The 24,077-nt window shown below is 42.1% G+C and overlaps 1 protein-coding gene across 4 annotated transcripts in view; it reads right to left on the reverse strand.

Moving 5' to 3' along the window:
- The window catches only part of FAAP100 (FA core complex associated protein 100), a 333,418-nt gene that overhangs the window by 22,327 nt on the left and 287,014 nt on the right, over positions 1-24,077 (reverse strand). For all 4 annotated transcript variants that reach the window (XM_069199774.1, XM_069199775.1, XM_069199776.1 and 1 more), the window contains 3 exons: positions 9,305-9,441; positions 7,150-7,266; positions 3,070-3,156 (listed from right to left, as the gene is read on the reverse strand). In XM_069199774.1, coding sequence (XP_069055875.1) covers positions 3,070-3,156; positions 7,150-7,266; positions 9,305-9,441 — 341 coding nt within the window. The remainder of the gene's footprint in view (positions 1-3,069; positions 3,157-7,149; positions 7,267-9,304; positions 9,442-24,077) is intronic.

Genomic DNA, 24,077 nt, shown 5'->3' on the forward strand with positions numbered 1-24,077 from the left:
ACCCTACTCACTTTCTTACTATGTACTGCGCAATTTCCAGTATTCTAGAAACTGCAACCAAATATCCAGAGAAAACAGGACTACTCCAGTAAAAATATATTCAAACCCCAGAAACAGGGAGTGAGATTGTAAAAGGGCAGAAAGGAATCACCAGTACATCATACAATATTACCAAGAAATTAGCCCTGCAAAAGGCACCTTATATGGTTCTCCAATCTAGCATAACCCCCAAAGTAACCTCTTGTGACTTTACCACCTATTTTTGTATTGTTTCTCTCCATAGCGTTTGATGAGACCACACTACCATGTTAGATAGTGTATCACGATGCACTCATGTATCATGAACACAGAGGACCAAATGCCTGCTCTTAAAAAATGAAACAAACATTTCATTTTATTTTTTTAATGTATCCTGTTTTCTTTTGAGGAAAAAGGGCTACAATGAAAAAAAAATAGATTGCTTTATTAAAAAGCAATCAAGATATGATCAGCTGCTGACCCCAGCAGGCCACCACCTCTGTAATGGCTGCAATTCCTAATGGGTCGCAAATTGTGGCCTACCTAATTAATACTCATAGGGCAGGTCTATTTGCGACCCTCATTAGGAATCTGTATCGAAAGTTTGTACGTTTTCTTACATTAGGAATTGTGATTTCCTAGTAACGAGTCAAAAAATCACAATCAGGAAACCGCAATTCCTATTTTTGTACATATGGCCAACATCTCTCTTGGACTTATCTCTTGCAAGTAGGGTTGACTTCTGGAAGCTCCAGGGTCAGCCATTACTGCCCTGGTTGAAGAGATAGTCGTCCAGCTATGGACAAAAGAAGATTGTGTTCTTCCAGAGACAGGCTGCAAGTATCACTATGCATTAGGGAAACCCTCCTGGAGCGCCAGGCAAGAATCATGAAACTGAGGCTGAATCTGTTTGTAGTTGAGATCTCATAATAAAAGATCCTCTTCTGGAACTTTGTGTTTAAGGCCAACTCGGAAAGGACAATCATTATAATTTCAATTATTCAAGAAAAAAAGAGCATCTCGCTAGTGCTAAAACTACTACATTCTCAAACATGATCAATAAATGAGTTGGACTGGAAGAGGGTAAACCAATAAATAGCTTAATACTGTTAAGAACAAAAGGCCCAAACACAGCACCAAATATTAAAGTGTCTGCCAATCATAGCATCAAATATTCAAAAACTTGACCATTGTGAGACTGTGAATGCCATGCAATGAGTTTGGCATTGTCAATAGGGAAAACAGTGTCTAAATCTTCAGGTATGAATCAGTGTCCAACCAGTACATGAATGGCAAGTGACTACGAGGTTATGGGCTTGGGCTCACCCACAAGCTAGAACTGGAGGAGGTTAAAAGTCAAAGTGCATGAAAGACATGGGTCTATCAGCCTGCTGGGTCACTTAAAGGAATCTATGGTCATAGGGACAAGGAATGGTGTCATGATCAAACAGTAGGTGATTTGGCCTTAATCTGCCAGTTATCCAGGAAATCTTGACTTCAAACATTACCAGGACATGCAACTTAATGTCACAGATACCCCCCCCAAAGCACCGCCCAGATCTCAAGATCCTCGAATATGAATGCCTCATTACCTTGCGCTTCAGTGGTAGAGCCTTTGATACCGGCACCTTCTCGGCACTTAGCGCTTCAAGGCCAGGCATCTTAACATTGTGTTTAAACACAGCCTAATATCTAAAAGAGGCTGACAGATGGTTTCTCAAGACGGATGTCTGATGTTTTCAGGTCCAGTCTAAACAGATAATATGGCCACAGAAATTAGTCTCTTTGGAGCGAGACAGTGTATTAATCCTACCTGGAGACTATATTCTGAGAGTTCCAAAAGTGAGGCTTTGTCTCTGACAGACACATCGTCCATTCTTTAAGAGTCCTTCATGGCCTAACACTGTAATGTTAGTTCTTGCTCACGCTGTGTATATCTGGCAAGCAAAAAAAGGAGCGTGGAGCACCCTATTCACACTGATATTTTTCACCACATTTCGCACAATGTTTAAGCAGTTGTACCAAGGATGCATAAATTCGAAAACAGAGAAACAATTTGTAAAAATTAATAAATCCCGAATGTGCATGTCAGGAAGAAAGCAATAACAGGAAGAGAAGAAAACCACCCGAACACAAAATTGCCAGAAATTTCCTTGTGAGGAAAGAGACCAATTTTGATGACCACAAAGCCTAAAGAAGCAGCCACGGATAACGTCAAGAAGCAACAAATAAAACAGAAGAGAACTGAAAAACATTCGGGGTGTTCTATGGCTATAAGCCTCAAAACCCAGTGTTCAGCTTCTGGTTCAAGGAACTCGTCATAATCATTAAAAGCTTCTAAACAATGAAAACCTCCCCAGGATGGAAAACTGACACATCCATGGACTGCTTCTGTACCAGAAAACGACCACGTGCCATAACAGCGAGAATAACAGCAGCAATAACAGAAATGCAGAAGGTGTGGCTTTAATACAGTGAGAAGTCAGCAGTGGGCTACAAGTGACTAAAGTAAATCTACAAAATTAAGAGGGCGCACCTCTAAGAATTGAGCTGACACTCAGAGGCTGATTTTCTTGCCATTATTCTCTGCATCTTCCAATATGATTCATATGATACCAATGCTATTTAAAGCAGTTGTTTTGACACAAAAAGTATTGGTGGGAGGCGTTTTTAAATTCACCCTCAAAGTTAAAACTGCAACCACACTGTGGGGTATGAGGGTGTGGTCCCACCATCTTTTATTTTTTTTTTTTAGGTTTTTTGCAAGATAATTCTTCGGCTAAACGTGTTGTTTGCAGTGTTTGTCTGCTACAAACCTACTTTTAGCACAAATGTTCTTGAACTATTTGTTTTTTCTTTTTTTCAAACATCAAGGACGATATAAAGTTCTCAAAGAATTACAATTTTTAAAAAAAAATCTGCCATGTTACAGACGAATAATTGCAACTTCACCAACCAGAATTAGGAAGCTGTAGGAATCATCGGACACAGTAGTCACTTGGCTCCTACTGATCTTATGTGGAAGAACCTTCTCTATCCTTGCAATCTTACCTCGTTCTTAGTTATCATCTGCCGGAGATGTTTCACCTGGAGTTTAAAAGGACTGCCACTAGTTGGACCGTAGTGGATTAGCAAATCCTGTTGGAAAATGTAGATTTAGAACATCAGTACAGAATCAGATATAAACTTCTTCCTTCCAAATGCTTCTCCTGTGCACATATTATTATCGTGTGCAATCCGTAAGTGATTGTGTCATTTCCCAAATAGATTTTGGCAAGGCCACACTAGCAGGTGCATCACTTACCCCAAAGCCCAGACTCATCTCCTGTAGAAGAAAAATTGATCACATCTCCCCAGTCTTGAACGACCCTTCTGCCTTCCCACCCAAGCAATGATCACATGCAAATACCTGCTGCCTCACTTGCAAAGCGAAGAATTAACTTTATCTCACCTTAGTCCATCATTTCCGGTGGTCAAAAAGGCATTATGAGTAAGAATTCCATCAATCTGGAGTCGCTAATTCAAAACCACTCAAACAGCTCGATCAATCATTCGCAGGCTCTGCAACCAACTTTTAGAAATACCTCCCTGGCGAACTAAGATCTCAGTCCAACATTTTATACCTCAGAAAACTGCAGAAAACACTTGTTTTCTATCTTGATTTCCATTTATCGTGGACTCTGTTCTCTATGAGTATCTTTTGACAATTCTTATTATTGGTTCATCGTCGCTCCCAACTGTCTGAGATTCTATTCATTTCAAGTGCACGAAGACCATCTAGTTAAATAAATAAAAATGCTAGGCACCTCTCACCACAACAGGCTTACTACATAATGGCCACTGGCTGGACTTTAAGGCAGCTAACACTGTACTCTGGCGGTACGATACATATCAATTGCTACACATCACATTGGGCCGATACGTTTCATCCGCAAATATAACATATTGTAGGATTTCCAGAAACTTGAGCAGTTTTCAGCCAGAATAAGGTACCCCTGTTAAAAGAAGACAATGAAGCATTCAGTCAGGAAGAACTGCTAAATACTTTATATTTTAGAACCGGAGTCCTCATTTAACAGCGAAGTTACGAAGTTGGAGTACTGCTTATGAAAAACATCTTAATTAATAAATCTGCAGCGGGATATGACATGACGTTTGTAGTGAAGAGAGGATAGTGTCCAGCACCACTGTGTTTCTGTGAATATCATGCAAGGTTCTGAAGTATAAAGAGCCTGGTGTTCACTAACGTGTTTGTCAAAAGCAAGTGCTACAAGGCAAGCCATTTGGGACCGGGCTCAAGAAAATGCACCTTCACCAGGGGGTTGGTTAGGGAAAAAGACTCATCATGAGTACATCTGTAAGCCAAAACCTGTTAAAGTTTGTTTCAGGTGCAAACTTGCATGCCTACGTCTGCCAAAAACGTAACACTCCCACAAGGACAACTCATGAGATTAAAATTCCTCTCCAAATGCCAGAAATAAGACCACGAGCATTTGCTTTTGCACTCACAGCAGTCCAAATCCCTCCTACCTGCAATAAGCCTGTCATTGTTAAAAGGCTGACAAAGGGCCCGATTTCGATATTGGTGGAGAATACTCTGACACAAACGTGACGGATAGTTCTAAATCCGGGCCTAAATGCTGAAAAGCTGTATCGTCAGTAATCATGTATTTAAGGTCAGCAGCAGTAGCAGACAGCTGGATTTCTATTTCTGAAAAAAATGGAGTACAGCCTTTGCATCGAATGTGCATCAGATGCCTACTGTGAATAAATGGAGAGGACCCGAAGATACTTCTGCTCAGGACATAGCCTCTATGAAAAAATGGCCTCAACACATTTGTGCTCCACTAGTTCAGACTATGTTATTCAAAGAACAGCCTTAGCATATCTAGCAAAGCATGGGCAAGTCACAAGTGGAGAAAATATGCATGAAAATATACTGTGTTTCTTATGTATTGGTGCCGACGTTGAAAAACCATAAACAGTACCAGACCTGTAGGTCTAGTGACTTGAATAATATACTCGATCTAAATGTAATGTTCTTGATCCATAAACTGGTCTCAAATAACACGATCCTTGGCAAATATTTTATTTCACTGAGTCGCCTTTTTATTCACTATCACATGAGTGTGTCGTCAATTATGTAAGATCAGCATGTCTGCTGTACAAAAAAACTCTTTTGTTTGATTTGACTAATCTTTTTCTGCATTATAAAGTGAATTTAGCCCACACATAGAGTACAGAAGGCCCCTGGCTTGCCTATTAGTTCACTAACAGCATTTTCATCAGAGCGGGGGGTAGGAGTGTTTCTCAGTTCATGTTTAAAAACTTTCACTTTTAATCAATACATTACTAAAGCATGATTGGTATACTGCCATTTATAGTCAGCACATTTTCCACTGAAATGATAACACAATTAACCGCTGACGTTGTTATACTGATAAAACTACATAACATACAAACAATAATACTTAGAATTTGGGTTTCTGCAAATATTTGTCATTTGCACCTTACCAAGTAAAGTGCTCCAATATATTTTGATTTTATCTTTGTTTCCTTTATATTTCTAAATTAGAAAAAAAAATTGCTTTCATAATTGCTGATATATTTTGAAATATTTGTATTGATCATTTACAAACCATTTTAATATCTTGTGTGGCAGAAAAAAACTAACATCCTACATCCTTTCTGACTGTCAGATTGTTCACTTTACCAAATCATCTAACTCTATAGTCAGAGAATGAAAAGTAAACACCTATCTCCAGTTCAAAATAAGCAGCAATTTGTAAGAAGACAAGAGGCTGACATATGACCTCTGTCTTTGAATGCACAACAAATGTGACAAGATAAAAACAAGATTCAAGACTTAAATGCATCTTTATTGCTTATTCACTTTCTGGGTGAACATTGTGGATGTAAGCTCGAACTCTCTCCCAGAACAGGTCAGTAGGCCCTAAAAATTGCTTGCACTGATGAAATCTGACTGACAGCAGTGAGTAGGGAATAGCTTTTTTGAGGCCTGTGGTACTATTGACAAATAGGCACAAGGAAGGGGATGAAATCTGTACAAGATTTTCTAAAAAGAAACCAAAAGAAAACATGTACATCATGCACCCTTGGACTTTGTCCTTATCGGACACAGTGCAGAGCTATGAGACTGGTGTTTGTGGAAGAAGGATGATGTAGGATATCTCATGGCTGATAAAGATTGACTGAATGACAAAGTTTAGTCCTACACCCCTGTGATGAGCTCTGTAGACTCTGCTGTGAGAATTTCATAATGGTTCAAGATCCCAAACATTCTAGGCCACTTCTTCCCCATATGGATAACAAGCAGCCCTAGATGCATTTCAGCCTCTTTGGGAAACGTCAGTGAGGTGAAGTAATACTGGCCAGGGTACCACGACGCCTGGACACACGTCCATTTCTGCCCTTTGTCCTTCTACAAGGAAAGATAAATGAATAATAGAAGGCTACTACAAGCAGGCAATAGTAACCATGCAAGTGGTTAAGAGTCTGGGTTTAAAGATGTTCCCTACTTTTTTGCTCTCAAGATAAATGTGGAGTTTTTCTTGGTGTCCATATGAATTGTTTCAAAACACTGGGAGGAGGGAAGATAGAGAAACAAGAGCAGTCGTACAAATGTGCTACCTTCTCGGGTCAAACTACACATTTAGGTGGAACGAGGCTACCCTAAATATTTTGAAGCCAGATTACGTTGTGAAAATGCCTTTCGCCAACAAATCCAGATTTTATTTTTCCTCCAGCGGCTGCTTGTTACCTGGGTTGACATTTCCTCCTTGTCAGTTCCAGCTCATCTAACCATACAATCCATACTACGTTTGTCTGCAATTGCTTCATCCTCTAAACCTGCTTCCGGGCTCCATCGCTTTACTCCGATTGTGCCCCTTTATGCTCAACATCAAGCGCACTTTAAAATTATAAACCCCAAAATCTGTTATTTCCGAGGGTCGCATACCCAGGCCCATTCTGCACCAAAGCGATGTGTGTGAAAATGGCCGCTGTGGTCCTCAGCACAGAGAACTGTATACCCAATGAGCTATTTGGAGAGCACAGGCGCACAGCTTTGCACATACTTAATAATAATAAATTGCCCATTTGTGTCGATACCTGAACACGCCGGAGGACAGCTTGATGCATGCTGGAAACGACGGCCAGGGATGTGCTTTCCATCTTAATTTCTACTGCAGGGACTGGCCCTTCCGGACAGAGGTCATTCAAGGTCACCTGGAGAGAGTTAAAACATTACAGAACAATCTGCCGGTGCAAAAGCGCCTAACACTAAAAGGTGTGCTCATCACTTAACGGCACAATGTGGGACTCGGGATCCAACAAGATTAGCATTTCCGTTTCTACAGATTTAATCCACTGTTAAAAGCTTTAGCCTAAATAGCATCAGCATATTCACTTGGGGGAGATTAACTTCCCTGCACTTAAGCATTCTCAGCCGGTCTTCAATTAACTGGAAAGGCTTCATAATTACAAGATTTGAGTGCCGCACAGGCTTTTTAGTTTTACTCTCCGTTTCCATTTCGACAAGCCTGTTTCAGCGCTGTTTTATTATCTCTGCTGATTCCGTTCTCTGGTCGTGAAAAGCGTTGTTTCGTGACTTAAGGCGCACCTGCACGACACAAGCTGTGAGCCTTTTACAGTGAAGAATAATGTATGTTTCTTCCCACGGCTGGTTAACTGGGCCCTGTGATCGGCGACATCCACCCAAACAGGTCACAACGTAGGCCACCCCACACACGTTAAACACCAGCTGGGGGTAAAAATGTATTCTGCAAGCGCCGCGAGGAGTAAGCTTGTGGGGTGCCCTACAATACCCCACTAACCATCGTACCCAATATACTTATTGCGTAAGTCGTCCTGCAGCTATGAACCACTGGAAACGCAAGTGTGAGGTCAGCGTTTGGGCAGACGGCAGTGGCGGTAAAATGACGTCCTGGAGGTGTCCTTAGGTGCATGTACGGTTGGGGAAGAGCGCGGTTCATCGTTTTGGATTAGTGGGCAGGATATCAGGTACGTCTCTGGGATGGGGAACACAGTTTCACATATGTGCTCAGAGTGGGGAGGGAAAATCAGGTACGCCTTTGGATGCAGGTGGAAGAGGTGTGCTTTTGGATGGGGGGACAAGGCAAAGGTGTGCCTCTGGATAGAGGGGCGCAGGGCACCAGGTGTGCCTTGAATGTAGAGGGAGCAGGTCACCAGGTGTGCCTTTGGACAGAGAGGAGAAGGGCACTAGGTGTGCCTTGGATGGAGGGGGAGCAGGGCATCACGTGCGCCTTTGGATGGTGGGGAAGCAAGGCACCAGGTGCGCTTTTTATTGGAGGGGGAGCAGGGCAGCAGGTGCGCCTTTGGATGAAGGTGGACCAGGGCACCAGGGCTGCCTTTAGCTGGGGGAGGAGTGAGGGGCAGGGCGGGGGGGCGCCTTTGGAGGAAGGGGAACCAGGGAACCAGTGATGCCTTTAGATAGGGGAAGCAAGGCATCAGGTGCGCTTTTTGTATGAAGGGGGACCGGGGGGGGGGGGGGGCAGAAGGGCAGGGCGGGGGGGGGGGGGGGCTTTGGATGAAGGGGGACCAGGGCTGCCTTTAGCTGGCGGAGGGGGGGGGGGCAGAAGGGGAGGGGGCAGGGCGGGGGGGGGGTGCCTTTGGATGAAGGTTGACCAGGGCACCAGTGATGTCTTTAGATAGGGGCAGCAGGGCATCAGGTATGCATTTGGATGGAGGAGACAACGTGATGCCTGGTTGGGTTGCATGCTACGCGCCAGCGCCGCCTTATTATGGTGATTTGCATCAAGTGAGCAGTGCCAATGCTACATTTTGCTTCAGGTCGCCAGGCCAAATGTTGCTCCTGTAACGTTCCATTTGCTTAATTTTTTGCGCAGCATTTCACCATTGGAAGCACAAAGTTGCACCGCAGTGTTGCAATCTATGTCATCTAGTGAACTGTCTAGCGATTTTTTTCAACTGAGGGGCAGGACACCGTGACGCATAAGGAACAGTGTTCCCATTTCCACACCAGATGACATAGAAACATGGTACTGCGTTCAGTCTGGCAGAGGTATTGTGCAATCTGTGTGGAAGCGCACCTCTCATATAACGAGACCCACCCCCACTCCCGGCCCTCCCCCCGAAAGATCTCACCTATCAACTAGTTTAGAAGCCATGGGCCTACACAGTATATTTAGCATTGCGCACAGGGACTTCTGCAAGGCCCAGTGAGGAGGGCGCAGCAGGCCTAGGTAGGCTAATCAATCCTTGCCTCGGTGACTAGCAGACGGACGTCCCTTCCATCAGGAGCGATGCCCTGCACCGCCGACAGCTTCTGTTCCTTCACCGTATCGACCCGGGCGTTGTCAGCGAGCAGCCACTGGAGGACGGCGCAGCACGGGGGGCTTCCTGTGGGAGAGAAGAAAGCAAACACGGGCCGCATTACACAACCTGCACACACCTCCTGCGCCATTCATCAGCTCCAGCCTCCAAAGAGCATGGCTGCCAGGCAGCATCCGCGCTCAACGCTGTCACATTATTTACATTAACCGGACCCACTCAGAGGCGATACTGTGTGAGTGCCGGCTCCAGAGGGGATGCAAGTGTGAGAGGCGGGCAGAAGCCGGCAGCCCATCTCAGCAACACACACAGCAGTTTAGCAGAAAGTTTAGAAACAGAGGTGGCCTCACAGGCCACTAAAAGGTTCGTGTTTTGCTGTCAAAGGCAGTGAGATGTAAAATGGATAATGGGAAAAAGAACTCGGGCTGGTTTCTACGGTGCCAAGGGAAGAAAGGACCTACAAGCCTGTCCTACTTTACTGGGCAGACGTGGGGCTGACTGGAGGGTCTGCGTAACGGTGCCACTGAATGAGAGTCCGTGTGTCAGCTCGGGAGACTCCCACAAACGTTGAAATAATGCACAGGGGAGGGACGGTGGGAGGAAAGCAACCCCTGGCGGGCCCTGCCTCCTTAAAAAAAAAAAAGTATATTATTAATGCTAGCAAAACTGGACCGTTAAAGTAACGAAGTTACGACTCAAAATTGGTCCGTTAAAGTAACCTGAAGTTAAGACTCAGTGAAAAGAAGCACCTCAGTTGGACGGCGGGAGGAAAGCAACCCGTGGCGGGCCCTGCCTCCTTTAAATTTTTTTAAAAAAGTGTATTATTATTGCGAGCAAAATTGGACCGTTAAAGTAACCTTAAGTTAAGACTCAGTAAAAAGAAGCACCTCACTTGCTGTGCTATGCTACTTCCTATCAAGAAGAAACAGTAATGATCCCAACGCGTGACAATGGTAATGCCATGCCAGGGGCAAGAATGCCCAAGTGAAGGCTCCCAAGGAATCAGGATCAGGGCATAAACCTGATATGAGGTGAACTGTTGCAAAAAGCCCATGCCATATAATAAAGGCACACTGCATCCTCAGAATGAGTAATGAACTCTTAAAAAACTGAAATGTGCTCTTAGCTTTTGGAAAAGCTAAAGCCAATGGTAGAATGCGATCAAGGGTCCAGAAGTCTCCCCTACCTCCCCCACTAAAACACTGGCCTCATAAAGGTTGGGATTCCCATGTCGGTAAGGCTGCAGGGGGCCTTCCTTACCCCCTGGGTGGTGCACTTGATTGTAGGGAACAACCATACAGCTGCAACGCAATCACCCATGCTGTTGGTCAGAGCTTCAAAACCATGGATTTACCTTCAAAACCTGACTATTAAAAAAAGGCAGAAATTCATCGCATTGACTGGTTGTGAAAAGAGGTGAATTTGAGCCTTCCTTGAAATATGCCCAAGAAAACGCCAAGCCCCTTAAGGGAAAGCTGTTCAAATGCTGATAGTGTCGTAAGAACTCTCATATCTCTACAAGACTGCTGGAATAGGGGCGGCAGCACCTCTGCTTGTAGGTGACAGAGTCACTCCTACACCAGTTGGAAGCTGTTGGCCCAATCCTTCTGGCTCTCTAACAGCACCTCCCAAAAACCCAGATAGTAAAGGTGATTCCTGGCAGCCTAGTGCATGGACTCTGAAAACCTCTCGGGGAAATCGCTGTGGAACAAGAATGACCCTTTTCTCTCGTTAGCAGTGAGTCTCTTACACACACACATAGGCAAGAAAGAAGATGCAGGATAGTTTTCAACGCATTTATTGAAAAGACTGCAATCCACAATAAAATGCATGAGCCACAATGATTAGGATAATGACAAGTAAAATCAGGATTGTGAAAGTAAGAGAGTTAAATATGAACAACCTCAACATACAGCAATAAACATTGAATATGCAAATTCCTCCCTAAATCGTATTTCCTAAAGAGAGCAAGGTGTGATAAACCTAATCTGCCCATGCAGTGTCCATGAGAAGTGCTCCAACCCCCGTTACCTTAGGACAAGGTCGGACTCCAGTCTCCAAATCAGCCTTTGAAGAGACCCAAATGCTGGGGTCGGCTGCAAAGTGACGTGCAGTATAGATGGAATATCCTGGGGGGAACCCTCTCTAATGCCCTTGTTCACAAAAGGTGTTTTTTATAAGGCATGTTATTGTTTGTGCAGACAACCTGACGTGGGTATGTACCTAATGGTTAGATTGTGTGCGCAAACTTGTATTGGCAAAATCACAAGAAATGCCTGACGTATTCACATTCTGTTCTTGTACAACGTAAAGCAAAGAACATGATGACAATCCAATATGTACATTACTGATAATGCTTTCACAGAATGGCAAAATATTATGGAATAAAAATGTATCTTCTAAAATGCAAGCAGTGCTAAAATAGCATGTTATCTAGGTAAAAGGGAAGATGCCTGCAAGCCGAAGCTAAGCTAAACTTCTATACACAGGCAAACTAAAATAAACCCACAACAGTGTTGGACTTCCATCCTTAATCTTGCATTTGTAAGTGTGGGACCTTATCCTGTGTACCTCAAGCCTCCCATCATTGTGGCCTCCAAAACGTGCGGTAGAACACCACAAAAACACTAATGTTTGCAAGCCCCGTTTTAACCTCTAATACTGCAGCCTATCTTAGTTAATGTGACAGTAAAATAAACCCTCCCGCTTCAAAATTGAGCTTTCAGTTTAGAAATAAGGCAGTGAAACCAGCAAATTACGACTGTCAATTTTTGGATAAATAACATGCTATAAACCCTGCAACTCCAGTGGTAAACCTAACGCACCAAGGCAGAAACAATGTGCATTCATCGACCCTCTAGAATGTCAAGCCATGGATGAGAATCAATGAAAAGTGCTAATCGGAGTCCGGCACAATGTATGCTTGGGCTTGGAGTCTAAGATACAATGTAAACTCCTGATTAAGTAATTTGTATATATTAGCAGACCACTGGACATCTGAAAAGGAAGACTAACCTTTATCTTGGTGATGTATTCATTTCTCAACTCGGCTCACAGGTTTACAGCATTGTGACTAAATCAGTTTCTTCAACAGGGCCCACCGGTTAGCCAGATGTTGCCTGTACCATTCTCACTCATCTGCCCACTGATCATAACCAACCAATGTAGCATTGTTTGTGGATGTAATATACATAGAGTGACCTGGTCACACCCTTAATGCTCTTAATCTGCCACAAGAGACATGAAAGCAATTCCTTTGCATTCCACAATGAAAAACTTTGGGCACAATACAGGGATGGTAGGATAACGTATCACAAAAAGGATTCGGTCTGCTGTGCAGCTGCTTACCAACGTACTCCACCTGAAATTCACCCCTAAAAAGTGCGAGGTAAGTGAACCAGTGGCGTAAGAAAAAGTGATACCCCCTTCTGTGAACTGTTATTGGGGAGCTGGAGTCTTCCATATGCCCCAGATATTCCTGAGACCTTCAGGGGCCCTGAAAGATTGTGAGCACATGCACTCCATGGGCTTATGCCACATCATGTACTTTGTAACAAACAACACAGCAAAGCCCAACAGTGGCTATGCATTGCCTAGTCGTATCCACGCGAGCATAGTGGAACGGCATTTATTTTAAAGCAAGAAGAATAAAGACTAGTGTGAGTAGCCCACCTCAGCAAACTAGCGGCCCCTTAAAAGATCCCAGAATCAGCTTTACTTGGGGGTGCCAACTGGCCGGGATTCCACTGGTGTGACCTTAATTGTTTCATCTTCATCCGTACATCCTTAAAACTGCCTTGGTAAATGCAAAACACTTAAATTAGATTAGTTTAGAGCTGCGCTCTTAATCCATCATTAATAAAGTAAGCAAAGATAGAAAAGGCATGTTACTACTAAATACATACGATGTTATGTAAATTCCTATGTAGTATCATATCCCGGCCCTTGCAGACTCATTATTCTCTCGAAACAGTGGCAATGCTAGATTTACTCCTTGGAGGCGTGTAGGAAATTGGGAGAACTTTGATAAACTACAGCTCCAGGGAATGCAGGAGAGCTGCAGTAGAAAAGTGCCCTATTTGAAATTTCACTAGGTTAATTGATGATAAGATCTGTAGGGCTTTAGTGGAGTCTCAAACTAGGTGGTCGAAGGCCTACCTAGTAAGGAAAACCATAGCGCAGACTGACAGCCCTGCAACAAATAAGGCGTGGCCCCCTACTGCCATGCAGGGCCAGGCCAGTGGTGCATTTCATTGTAATATATATATATATTGCTTGCTTATAACCTAAGGATAAAGTGTTCAACATATAGCACACCAAGCTACAGAAACAATCAAATAATCCGGAGAGAATATGACTAATTGGACGAGTGTACCCGACAACAGTTCACTGTAATAAAATGTATTGGATAGAAACATCAGGATGAAGCATTCAACATACGGCACACCAAGCTACTGTAACAGGTCGTCTCTACCTTGTTCGTCGCAGTACCTTGGAATGTAAATAGAACAATTAAACGTCTGTAATGAAATGAACACGCCACACAGAACATTTTACCCACTTTTGCCACGGCTCCACCTGGCTACTCGTTGCACTCAGGCCATTGCGCATAACCACACCGTGAGGTGGTGGGGGTTGGGTGGGTTCTTGCTCGACCCCCCACCCTCAATGAAAGTTTGCACTTTAGATGTCATATGCCCATATGGGGCGTATTATTTAAGGTACTGATTGCATTTTTGTGTGTAAAATGCCCATAGACCCGCCTTTTATTACTGCTCTCACTTCAAATGGTAACTGGCGCACACTCAGCTAACACTCACAACGTCCCGTCTAGCTGAAGACTGCGTTGTGCGTTCCACAAATTTAAGAGAAGAATATGAATCATAAGAGAAGAAAGCAACTCACAACTAAACGAATACAATGGAATAAATCAACCATTTTGCCTAATGTTTACAAAAGGTAAACTAGTGGAACAATTCCACCTAGTGGCCTAAACACCTTATAGCACTGCTGCAGTACTAAATTTGTTTAAAAGGGAAACTAACAAATATTCACCCAGACGCAGCAAATAGACTGCTTTTCGTCAAACCCAGGAAACCGTGGAATTGATATTAAATGCTTTGAGTGACTTCAGGACTCCTGGATCGAAGGAGCCTTTGGAAGCTCACGATTCATTGTTTTTAACTACATGTTTTGTATATATTGTATATAACACCGTCACTTTCTTCACAATATTCACTTTCACTGTGTTTGTATGTTTAGGAGCACCTAGGATTTTATGACAATAATAGGAAGTCTATGATTAGATTTGTAGAGTGTAGTAATTGATTTGATAAAATAAATAAAATATAAATGAATCCAAGGATAGTGGATAAAATGAATATAGTCCCTTCCTTGATAGAGTAATTTTACTGTGTAAGTCTAGGTATACGTCCCCTTTCAGTGACCATATATTACTTCTAATATTTACGTACCCAGGTCTAAGGGTTATTGGATTTTGCCTCATTTTTTGAAAATACTGTAGCGCTGCCGGTGGGCTGCGAAGGCTTCTTTTTATAAGTAATATTTTTCTTTGTCAACACTATGACAGAGAAAGACACATTATCTTATACTGAGGATTATATAAATAGGATAGTGAGTGGTTCATCTTTTATTGACGCAACACCAACGAAAGTAGCAGATGCGCTACAAGAAAAAATATTAAAGTTAGAAAGAATTAAAAAGAAACTGGTAAGAACACAACTACATGGACATCTCATGAAAGAATATTTGCGTTCTAATGTTATTCCTGTAGGGCTGCAAGTAAGAAACGAGCCCTCTATTTTTGTTGACGATCCCAAAAATATAAATAATTTCAGTTTTGTAGCAAACCAGTGTTCCGGACACTGGACAGTTTTGGGGATTGGCACAGCATTAGAACACATAACGAAATTGGAAAAAGAGGATCCAACAAGGGATATATTAAAGGACACCGCATTAACTAATGCACAACAGGCCCTTGAAGCTCTGGAAAAAACATTGAGTGAATTTACTTTTATTACGCAACGGAAAACACTTGATAAATTAGCTAAAGATATAGCCAAATACGATAAAACTATAACATATCCTTACTTTCAAGAAGACTATTACAAACAGGATTATTCTGGAAGATTTGTAAATAGAGGCAGGGGAGGCTATAGGAGATACACCACCTTCTCAGAAACATCAGCCTCTGATAGTTCGTATAGTGAACGACAAAGGCCTGCCTCTATAACTAACTCAGAAGATTCAGAGGCTTTTTTAGGGAGGGGCCGTGCAGAAGGGAACAGACAGAGAGGGAGAAGGGGGAGATGCAGAGGGGGAAACAAGAGGCCATGTGTATTTCCAAGAACCCCATGGAGAACGACAAACCAGGCGCCAACAGTACTCCTGGTGAATAAAACTTCAATTGATCTCCTACCCCGTATACGAGCACATATAGCTCCTCTTGAGAAACGGCCTATTACCAATACAGAGAATCCTACAAATATGGCCCCAATTTTTTATCTCCCAAAACATAAACTGACATCATATGAGTTATCGGTACTGAGTAAGGGTCTATCTTTTGTACCGACTGCTTATACACATTTTTTTGAGGTTAAATTAGAAATGCAAAGATTCTTTACAAGAATACGTTTAAGCAATTTTTATAAGGGATGCTTGGTTGAAAGCCGAACAGATGAGACTGGTCTTCGACCTCCATCTTCTTTTACACCTCCGTCCCATTCAATGCCAGTGGAAATATTGACATTCGAAAAAATGGTTTTGAAAGATATTGATACCTTGAGTAGAAAACGGAAGTATGTCAAATATAATGTTACACATGATGAAAACACAGCCTTGAAAGAGAGACATGATGTAGTGATAAAGGCAGCTGACAAGGGAGGAGGGATAGTCTTACAGGACATAACAGATTATCAACAAGAAATTTTGAACCAATTGAGTTATAAGAACTGCTATCAAGAAATTTGTTCGGATCCTACAAAGAAATTGAAAGAGAAAATTGCAGAGATAACAAAACTAGGACTGGATCAACATTTCTTTAGTAAAAACGAGTATCAGTTTCTCAATAAGAAGGATCCTAGAACACATGTATTATATACGTTGCCAAAAATACATAAAAGGTTGGAAAATCCTCCGGGTAGACCCATTGTGTCAGGATGCGGTTCCTTATTGGAACCTTTATGCCAATACCTGGATTTTTTCCTAAAACCATTTGTACCCATGACGAATGCATATGTGAGGGATAGTATGCATCTGATTACCATGTATGAGAACACAGAGTTCTCTACTAATACAGACCTGCTAGTTACAATGGACATACAATCCCTCTATACTAACATTCCCCAACAGGAGGCCCTTAGGGTAATAACAGAGGTGCTAGATTCCAAGACTCAACCAATGCAAGTACCCACGTGGTTCCTAATACCCCTGATGGAAATAGCGATGGGAAATAATTATTTTCTATTTGATAATAGTTTCTATTACCAAGTGAAAGGTGTCTCTATGGGAGCAACTTTTGCACAGAATTCAGCTAACCTGTATATGGCCGATTATGAGATTCAAAATATTTGTAACCAGTCAAATCCTTTTTTAGGAAATATACGGAAATGGTCTAGATACATCAATGATGTTTTGTTAATCTGGCGAGGTTCAGTTACTGAACTACAAGAATTTCACACTTGGTTGAATAAAAGGTCAAATGATATACAATTTACCATGGACCATAATAAAGAAAACATCCCTTTCCTGGATCTAAGAATAGGCGTAGATGAGGACAATCTATTTGTCTCCTTATACCGAAAACCAACGGAAAGAAATATGTTACTACATTATACCAGCAATCATCCAAGAAGTTTGAGGGATAACCTCCCTTTTGGGCAGTTTCTCCGGATCCGGAGAAATTGTTAAAAAAAAAATCAGATTACTTTAAAGAACCAGATACCCTTATAGAAAGACTCATAGAGAGGGGCTAGCCCAAAAGACTGGTAAGGAGAGCAAGAAAGACAGCATGGTATAATCATAAAGAATGTCTTTTAGAACCCAAACTATTGAAAGAGAATAACAACAGACTGGCCTGTGTAACTACATTCAATCCGGCTAGCAATGATATTAAAAAGATTATTTAGCATTATTGGAAACTGATCAAAGAACACCTTCATGTACAGGATCCCCCCATATTTTCTTTTAAGAAAGGGAAAGATCTAAAAGTTTGACAAGAGCACTTCTACCACAAATACCCAAAAGGACATATAATACACTATGGGGTCTTCCAGCGGTATTGAGACATTATAAATGTGGACACTGTGCGGCATACAAACTCAGTTTTAATACAACAGAAGTTTGCTACAAGGACAATACATTCACCTTGACTGCATTCACGAATTGCAATAGCATGTCTATTGCAATTCGTGAATGCAGTCAAGGTGAATGTATTGTCCTTTATGTAATCTGGTGTCCGTGAAATTTCATGTACATTGGCAAAACGACACAGAAGGTGAAATGCAGGATTCTGCAACATAAAAGAAGAATCAAATGCAAAACTGTAGTAGTGCCCTTAGTGGAACATTATGAAAGACTCCAACATAACAGTGAGGATCTAAAATGGCAAATTATTGAACAAATTACTTTGGGCCCAAGAGGAGGTTATAAAGACAATCTCCTCTCTAAACGTGAATTGTACTGGATGGAAAAATGTGAAACTATAAGTAATGGACTGCATTCCTTAGAGAATTGAAGACAGGCCTTGTTATTGTAACTTTGTCCTTCTCATGTTTTCCTTATCATTTGCTTTCTGTTGCTTCTAGAAATGTCTGGGATTACAGGATTTTAGACGATAGGTCTAAACATAAAAAAAATTGTGAATATACATATGAATCACACAGGTGTATATATGAAAGGCCTTGCAGATCAGGACTCTAGAAACAGATGATTGACTTGTCACACCATAAGGATAATGCATCAGATCAGTTTGTTTTTGTTTAAAACATAAAATTTTCCATATCCTTAAATTGGCCATATTCGTTTATCAAAAATTACAGCAATTGTTCAATATTTAAAAATTACAGCAATCGTTCAATATGTTTATTGTATGGTTCATTTTGGTGCAAAAGATGAAGCCCCCACATAAATAATTCTTAAATCAATACGTATGTTTTCAAAAACATCCCTTATAGTTCGATGCACATAAGTCTAACATAAATTTAGGCCAATCAATGAGAACTTGCCACATTCAGTCACTGGTTTCATGTGAAGTCGGACCAATAAGGAAGATTCTCCGCATAAAAATGTAATAGACAATCTTTGCATGGACGAACAAGATTACACACGATACTCTTAAGTTAAATTCTAGCATAACCAACGAGAACCTGTGTTATATTGCCACAGCTCTTTTACGAGCCGCATTAGAAATTACACAAGATATTTAAGAAGATGGAGCCGGTTTAATCGTCTTACGTACATATGACGTAAGTACGCTAAAGTGGACCAGAAAGGGCACTTGTTGCCGAGTTGTAGCGATATTTAAGAAGATGGAGCTGGTTTCAGCGTCTTAAGTATATATGACGTAAGTACGCCGAAGCGGACCAGAAAGGGCACTGGTTACATGTTGCCGAGTTGAAGCGTCTTGGAGTTTAATGACGCTATCCCATTTTAGGCGGACTAGAGAGGACACCGCCCTACGTAGATAGCACATATGAGCCCACTCTATTTAAATGCTCCCTGCAGACGCACACAGAAGGTTGCAATTCAGCGTCTTCCGTTGCGCGGGATGCTACTATGAAAGTAAGTCGAAAATAATACCATTATTGAGGATTGAGGTTATAATATTCGGAATTTGGTAATTTAAAACTAATTTTCTATGTTTTTTTTTAGAATTGTGAATTTAAAATCAGCCGCCATTATTGCCAGATATTGAAATACACAAAGAGATGATTTGATTGAGAGATTGTAAATATGGTGAAGACTTCAAAGAATAGGCATCTCTTAAAATGACTACAATTGTAAAGAATCGCTAGTACTGTAAGTATTTTTACACAGAGAATGATTTTTGCAGTACAGTGAATTCAATAAATATTTAGAGACACAACAAAAATGTTATTAAAATTTGTGTTCCCACTAGGAAGATGACTAATAATTTTGGCAACCCTTATCAAGACATGAATACAGTAATTCTGACCAATAGGTGAGTGATACCATTTTCAAATAAAAAACTTCATAAATTTAAGTTTCCCTAATGAATATAGTCCTCAAATATTATAATAGAATACTATTTGTTTCTAGGTGCTACCAAATGGAGAGATTCACAGTCCTGATGATGACCTGCTGTTGATTCATTTCTATATACAGGGTCGAAACGTCAACAAAAATTGATTGTGGATTGATATTAAATGCTTTGAGTAACTGCAGGACTCCTGGATTGAAGGAGCCTTTGGAAGCTCACGATTCATTGATTTTAACCCCAAGTTTTGTATATATTGTATATAACACCCTCACTTTCTTCACAATATTCACTTTCACTGTGTTTGTATGTTTAGGAGCACCTAGGATTTTATGACAATAATAGGAAGTCTAGGATTAGATTTGTAGATTGTAGTAATTGATTTGACAAAATAAATAAAATATAAATTAATCCAAGGATTGTGGATAAAATTAATATAGTCCCTTCCTTGATAGAGTAATTTTACTGTGGAAGTCTAGGTATACGTCCCCCTTTTAGTGACCATATATTACTTCTAATAATGAATACCATGCTTAGGCTCAGGGACTGCCGAGTAGAGTCCGAAAGCTTTAAACTAGGCCACAGGTTTCTGGGCTGGTTGCGGAAGCGATTCAGTGCGGGGGCGAGGAAGTAATGATGATTATTAAGCCAACTGCAGGTTTTAGCCATCAGCTTGCATTAGACTTGCCTGCTCCAATGTAACAGTAAGATCACTTTTCTGTATGTACCTTAAATATTTTAAGTTGAAACTTATTAAGTATTGCACGCCCTGAGGGCCCTCACCACCCTCAATACCTCCAGTGACCTGAAGGACTGATGTCCGACCACCTGGCTCTGCGGTACAGAGGCAGCTCTTGTGATCGCCAGGGGACCCATATTGCTGAAGGAGGGTGGGCAGCTGCGCTGGGAGATGCCTGAAGAGTGGCTGTCTAAAGAGGATACAGCATGGATGTGTAGTGTGGGTGTGCAGCGTGATAACAGAGTGGACGGCCTGGGACAAAGAGGTCGAGAAGTTAACTTCTCAGTCCTCACCGCTTGAATGGAAACAACTGATGAGTGCATGTTGGACCAGCTCCGATCCCTAATATACTCCCAGAAACAGTTGGCAATTAAGATGGGGCCTCCATCCCCAACATGGCCACACGCAGCTCCCCCCCATTTCACGAGATCGAGAAGATAATCTCTCAGACCTCACTGTGAGACAGCCTTTGAGAACATGCTCCACACGGCCTGAAGGGTCCCATTAACAGCTGCGCGAAAAGCAACACAGAGCTAACACTGACCAATTGACAATAGTAGGAGTATACACTTTGCTGACAAAGAGCCGGAAATCAATGAAGGTAGTCCCAATTGCAGCAGAGGTGGGCGAATTACATAAAAGATGGGTTCAAACACCTCAGAACGTTCAGACACAAACCTCACACGAGGCCCGACCCTTCATATAGCATGAGAGAAGAAGAGGCCAAAATTCAAAAGCCAGACAAACCCACATGGATAAAAATCAAGAGATGCCCTTCCTTTTAAAGTGCCATGGCTAGATAACTTGCCCAAAAAGGAAGTGGACCTCAAACACAGTTCTGCCCTGATTGGCCACCTCAGCTCCTCACAAAAGGACCAATGCCGTCTTCCATCAAAGACAAAGAGCCTGATGTTGCCTCTGCCATGGCATGGGCCCCCTGCCAGCACTTTCAAAATGTGCACTGTATGCTATATATGGTGCTAATGTGCCAAGGCATTGGCCTCATCTGACCGGTAGAAACATTGTAATACAACTGTGGGGTGGGCGGGACCGCCAGTATAACGGCAGCCTCCTCCATGCGGTTTTTGTGGTTGGATCATTCCAACCGCCAAAGTTGTAATGAGGCCCTAAGCATATTAACCAAACAAAAGCTGGCATTTACAAAGGACAGTAAGAGGAACCAATGGAAAAGATGGGCAGTGCTTGAAGCCCATATTGTAGATACAGAATGTCTCAAAGAGAAACGTGCGTGCGCTGCCTAGGCGAAAAGTAAAAAGTGCCACACAGCTGACACAGTAAACATTAACCAATACAATTTAACATAGTGTGTTTAGAATCCCTAAATACAATAAAAACACAAACAGCAAGAGTAGTCTGCTTTTCTGTTGCTGTGCTCTGCATTATTCACACTGGGCTGTGGAAGGCCTCTCCGTAGATGTGTCTTTTCCTCCATGCCCACCTTAAGGCAGCGCAGCAGGCAGAACTGGGCCATTTAGCTGCAACCAGCACAAAACACAACACATCTAACCTGGAAGTAAACAGTACTAAATTTAGTGTCACCCTACTGAGTTTAGAAGCCCCACAAGTACTTAAAAAAAACCCTGCAAGAGCAATCCATTTCGCCTAATGCAGACAGGGCACAGCAGGGCCTCCATGAGGGTGTCTCTTCCTCCTTGACCTAGTTTGAGATTGTAAAACTGTGAGGAACTGGCACCGACAAACAATATGAGGAGCTGGCAGTTTTGGGTAGCGTGTGGAAATGGTAATGATGGGCAACATGAGAAGTTTACAATGGTAGCCATTATAAGGAGTTGGCCCTCGTGGCAGTGAGAGAATCTAACAGTGATGGGACGTAAAAGAAGCTGATACTGGTGGGCAGTGCACAGAGTTGACACTGATGGGCACTACATGAAGATGGCATTTTGGGCAATGCAAGGGGCTTGCACTGGTGCACAGCCCAAACTTGCACTGGTGTGCACACTGAGAAGTGGATGGTAGCGAGCAGTGCAAAACTCAGGCACTGGTGGACTATATAAGTAGAGTACTGGTAGGCTGAATGAGGAGCTGCCCTTGATGGGCTGTGGGAGGTGCTAACACTGATCAATGGTGAAAGGATCTCACAGTAGTGGGTAATGAGAGGAACTCAAATTAGTGAGTAGTGGGAGGACAGCAAATGGCCTGCAAGCCTTATTGGATGCTTTTAATATTTTTATGGGAAATCTTGGCCTTAAAACAGAACAAAATCATTTGTCATGAAGTGTGGCCCAAAGTCATCAAAAAGTAAAAAAATTGTTCTGAATGGTGCCGAAATACTTAAGGTTCCTAACTTCACTTACTTGGGGGTCCCCATTGATGTTGATTTTAACTGGAAATTTTTAATAAATGCTCGCATCTTGCAGTTTCAATGAGCTATTGATGCAGTTATTAGATTTTCAAAGAAACTGGCACCAGTTATGGAAATGCTGACTGTTTTTAAAAGTAAATGTCTGTCAATTGCTTCATTTGGAGCTGGGGTGTGGGGATATGCGGACTGTTCCGAGTCTACAGGTAGTGGAAAATACGTTTTTGAAAAGGCTGTTTGCAGTCTCCCAATCTACTCCAGCCGTTTTTTGCCATGAGGAAGTGGGTTTGAGGGATATAGTCGACCATATAAGATTGCAACGTGTATTGCTCTGGCTAAGAGAATAGCTACACCCTGAAGTTCACCTGTGTAGGTCCATGATCATACACTGTCTGTCATTGACGCTTTTTATGGATATTGCTTGGATTAGATATGTAAATTATATGTTTTCCCGCCTAGGGGCAGAGGAATATTTTCAGGACCCCAATTCCTTACTGGGGGCGGAGGCGGGGGGATCTAGCGGGGGTTTAAACAGACCATTATGGACTTGTGTTGGCATTCTAACCATGACTCGGATCTAACTGGTAACATGCATGGGGCTTTGGAGTGTCCGTCACCAAAGTCATTACATCCTAAGCCATATCTTATTATGATCATTTCTGAGTGGTACAGGTTTTTACTTACCAGATTTAGACTGAAGTCCATACATTATTTATTAGCATTTCCCACTCAAGGCACTTAGTTTAAGAAACTCCCACCATGCGGCTGTGATGGTAGTTTGCGCCAAAGCACTTTTCATTTTATTCTTTTTTGTAATTTATACAGAGTTCCTAGAAGAAGGTTTTTACGCCCTGTCCTCCTCTCCACAGGAATGAGGCGTAGTCATCTTGCCATTTCTTATTTACAGGACCTGGGTAGAGAGGGGACAATAGAGGCGGTGCTAAATTTCATAAATGCTGCTATTCGAATTCGTTACTGTTATTAATCGTTTTAATCTGTTTTTATATGTGACACTTATTTTTATTTATTAATTCTTCTGTTTGATTATAATGTTTGTAATTGACTATGTCTTTTATGGCTCCTTTGAGCTGAATAAAGTATTTTGATGAAGATGACGAGTAGTGGGAGGAGTTAGTATTGGATATCATTTTGAGTACAAAGCAATAAGAGGCAGCGTTTTGAGTGGACACTGGTGGTCAGTGTGAAGAATAGCCACTAGTTGACAGAATAAAGAACTAACACTGGTGGAAAGTGAAAGTAAATGTCATTGGTGGGTAGCCTAAGTAACAGGCATACTTGGGGAGTGTGAAAGAGTGAGCCATGGTGGGCAGGGAGAAGCTGACAATGGAGGGGAGTGTAGGACAAGTCTGAAGGGAAGTGTGGGAGGA

Source organism: Pleurodeles waltl, chromosome 7 (assembly GCF_031143425.1).
Source record: "Pleurodeles waltl isolate 20211129_DDA chromosome 7, aPleWal1.hap1.20221129, whole genome shotgun sequence".
NCBI lineage: Eukaryota > Metazoa > Chordata > Amphibia > Caudata > Salamandridae > Pleurodeles > Pleurodeles waltl.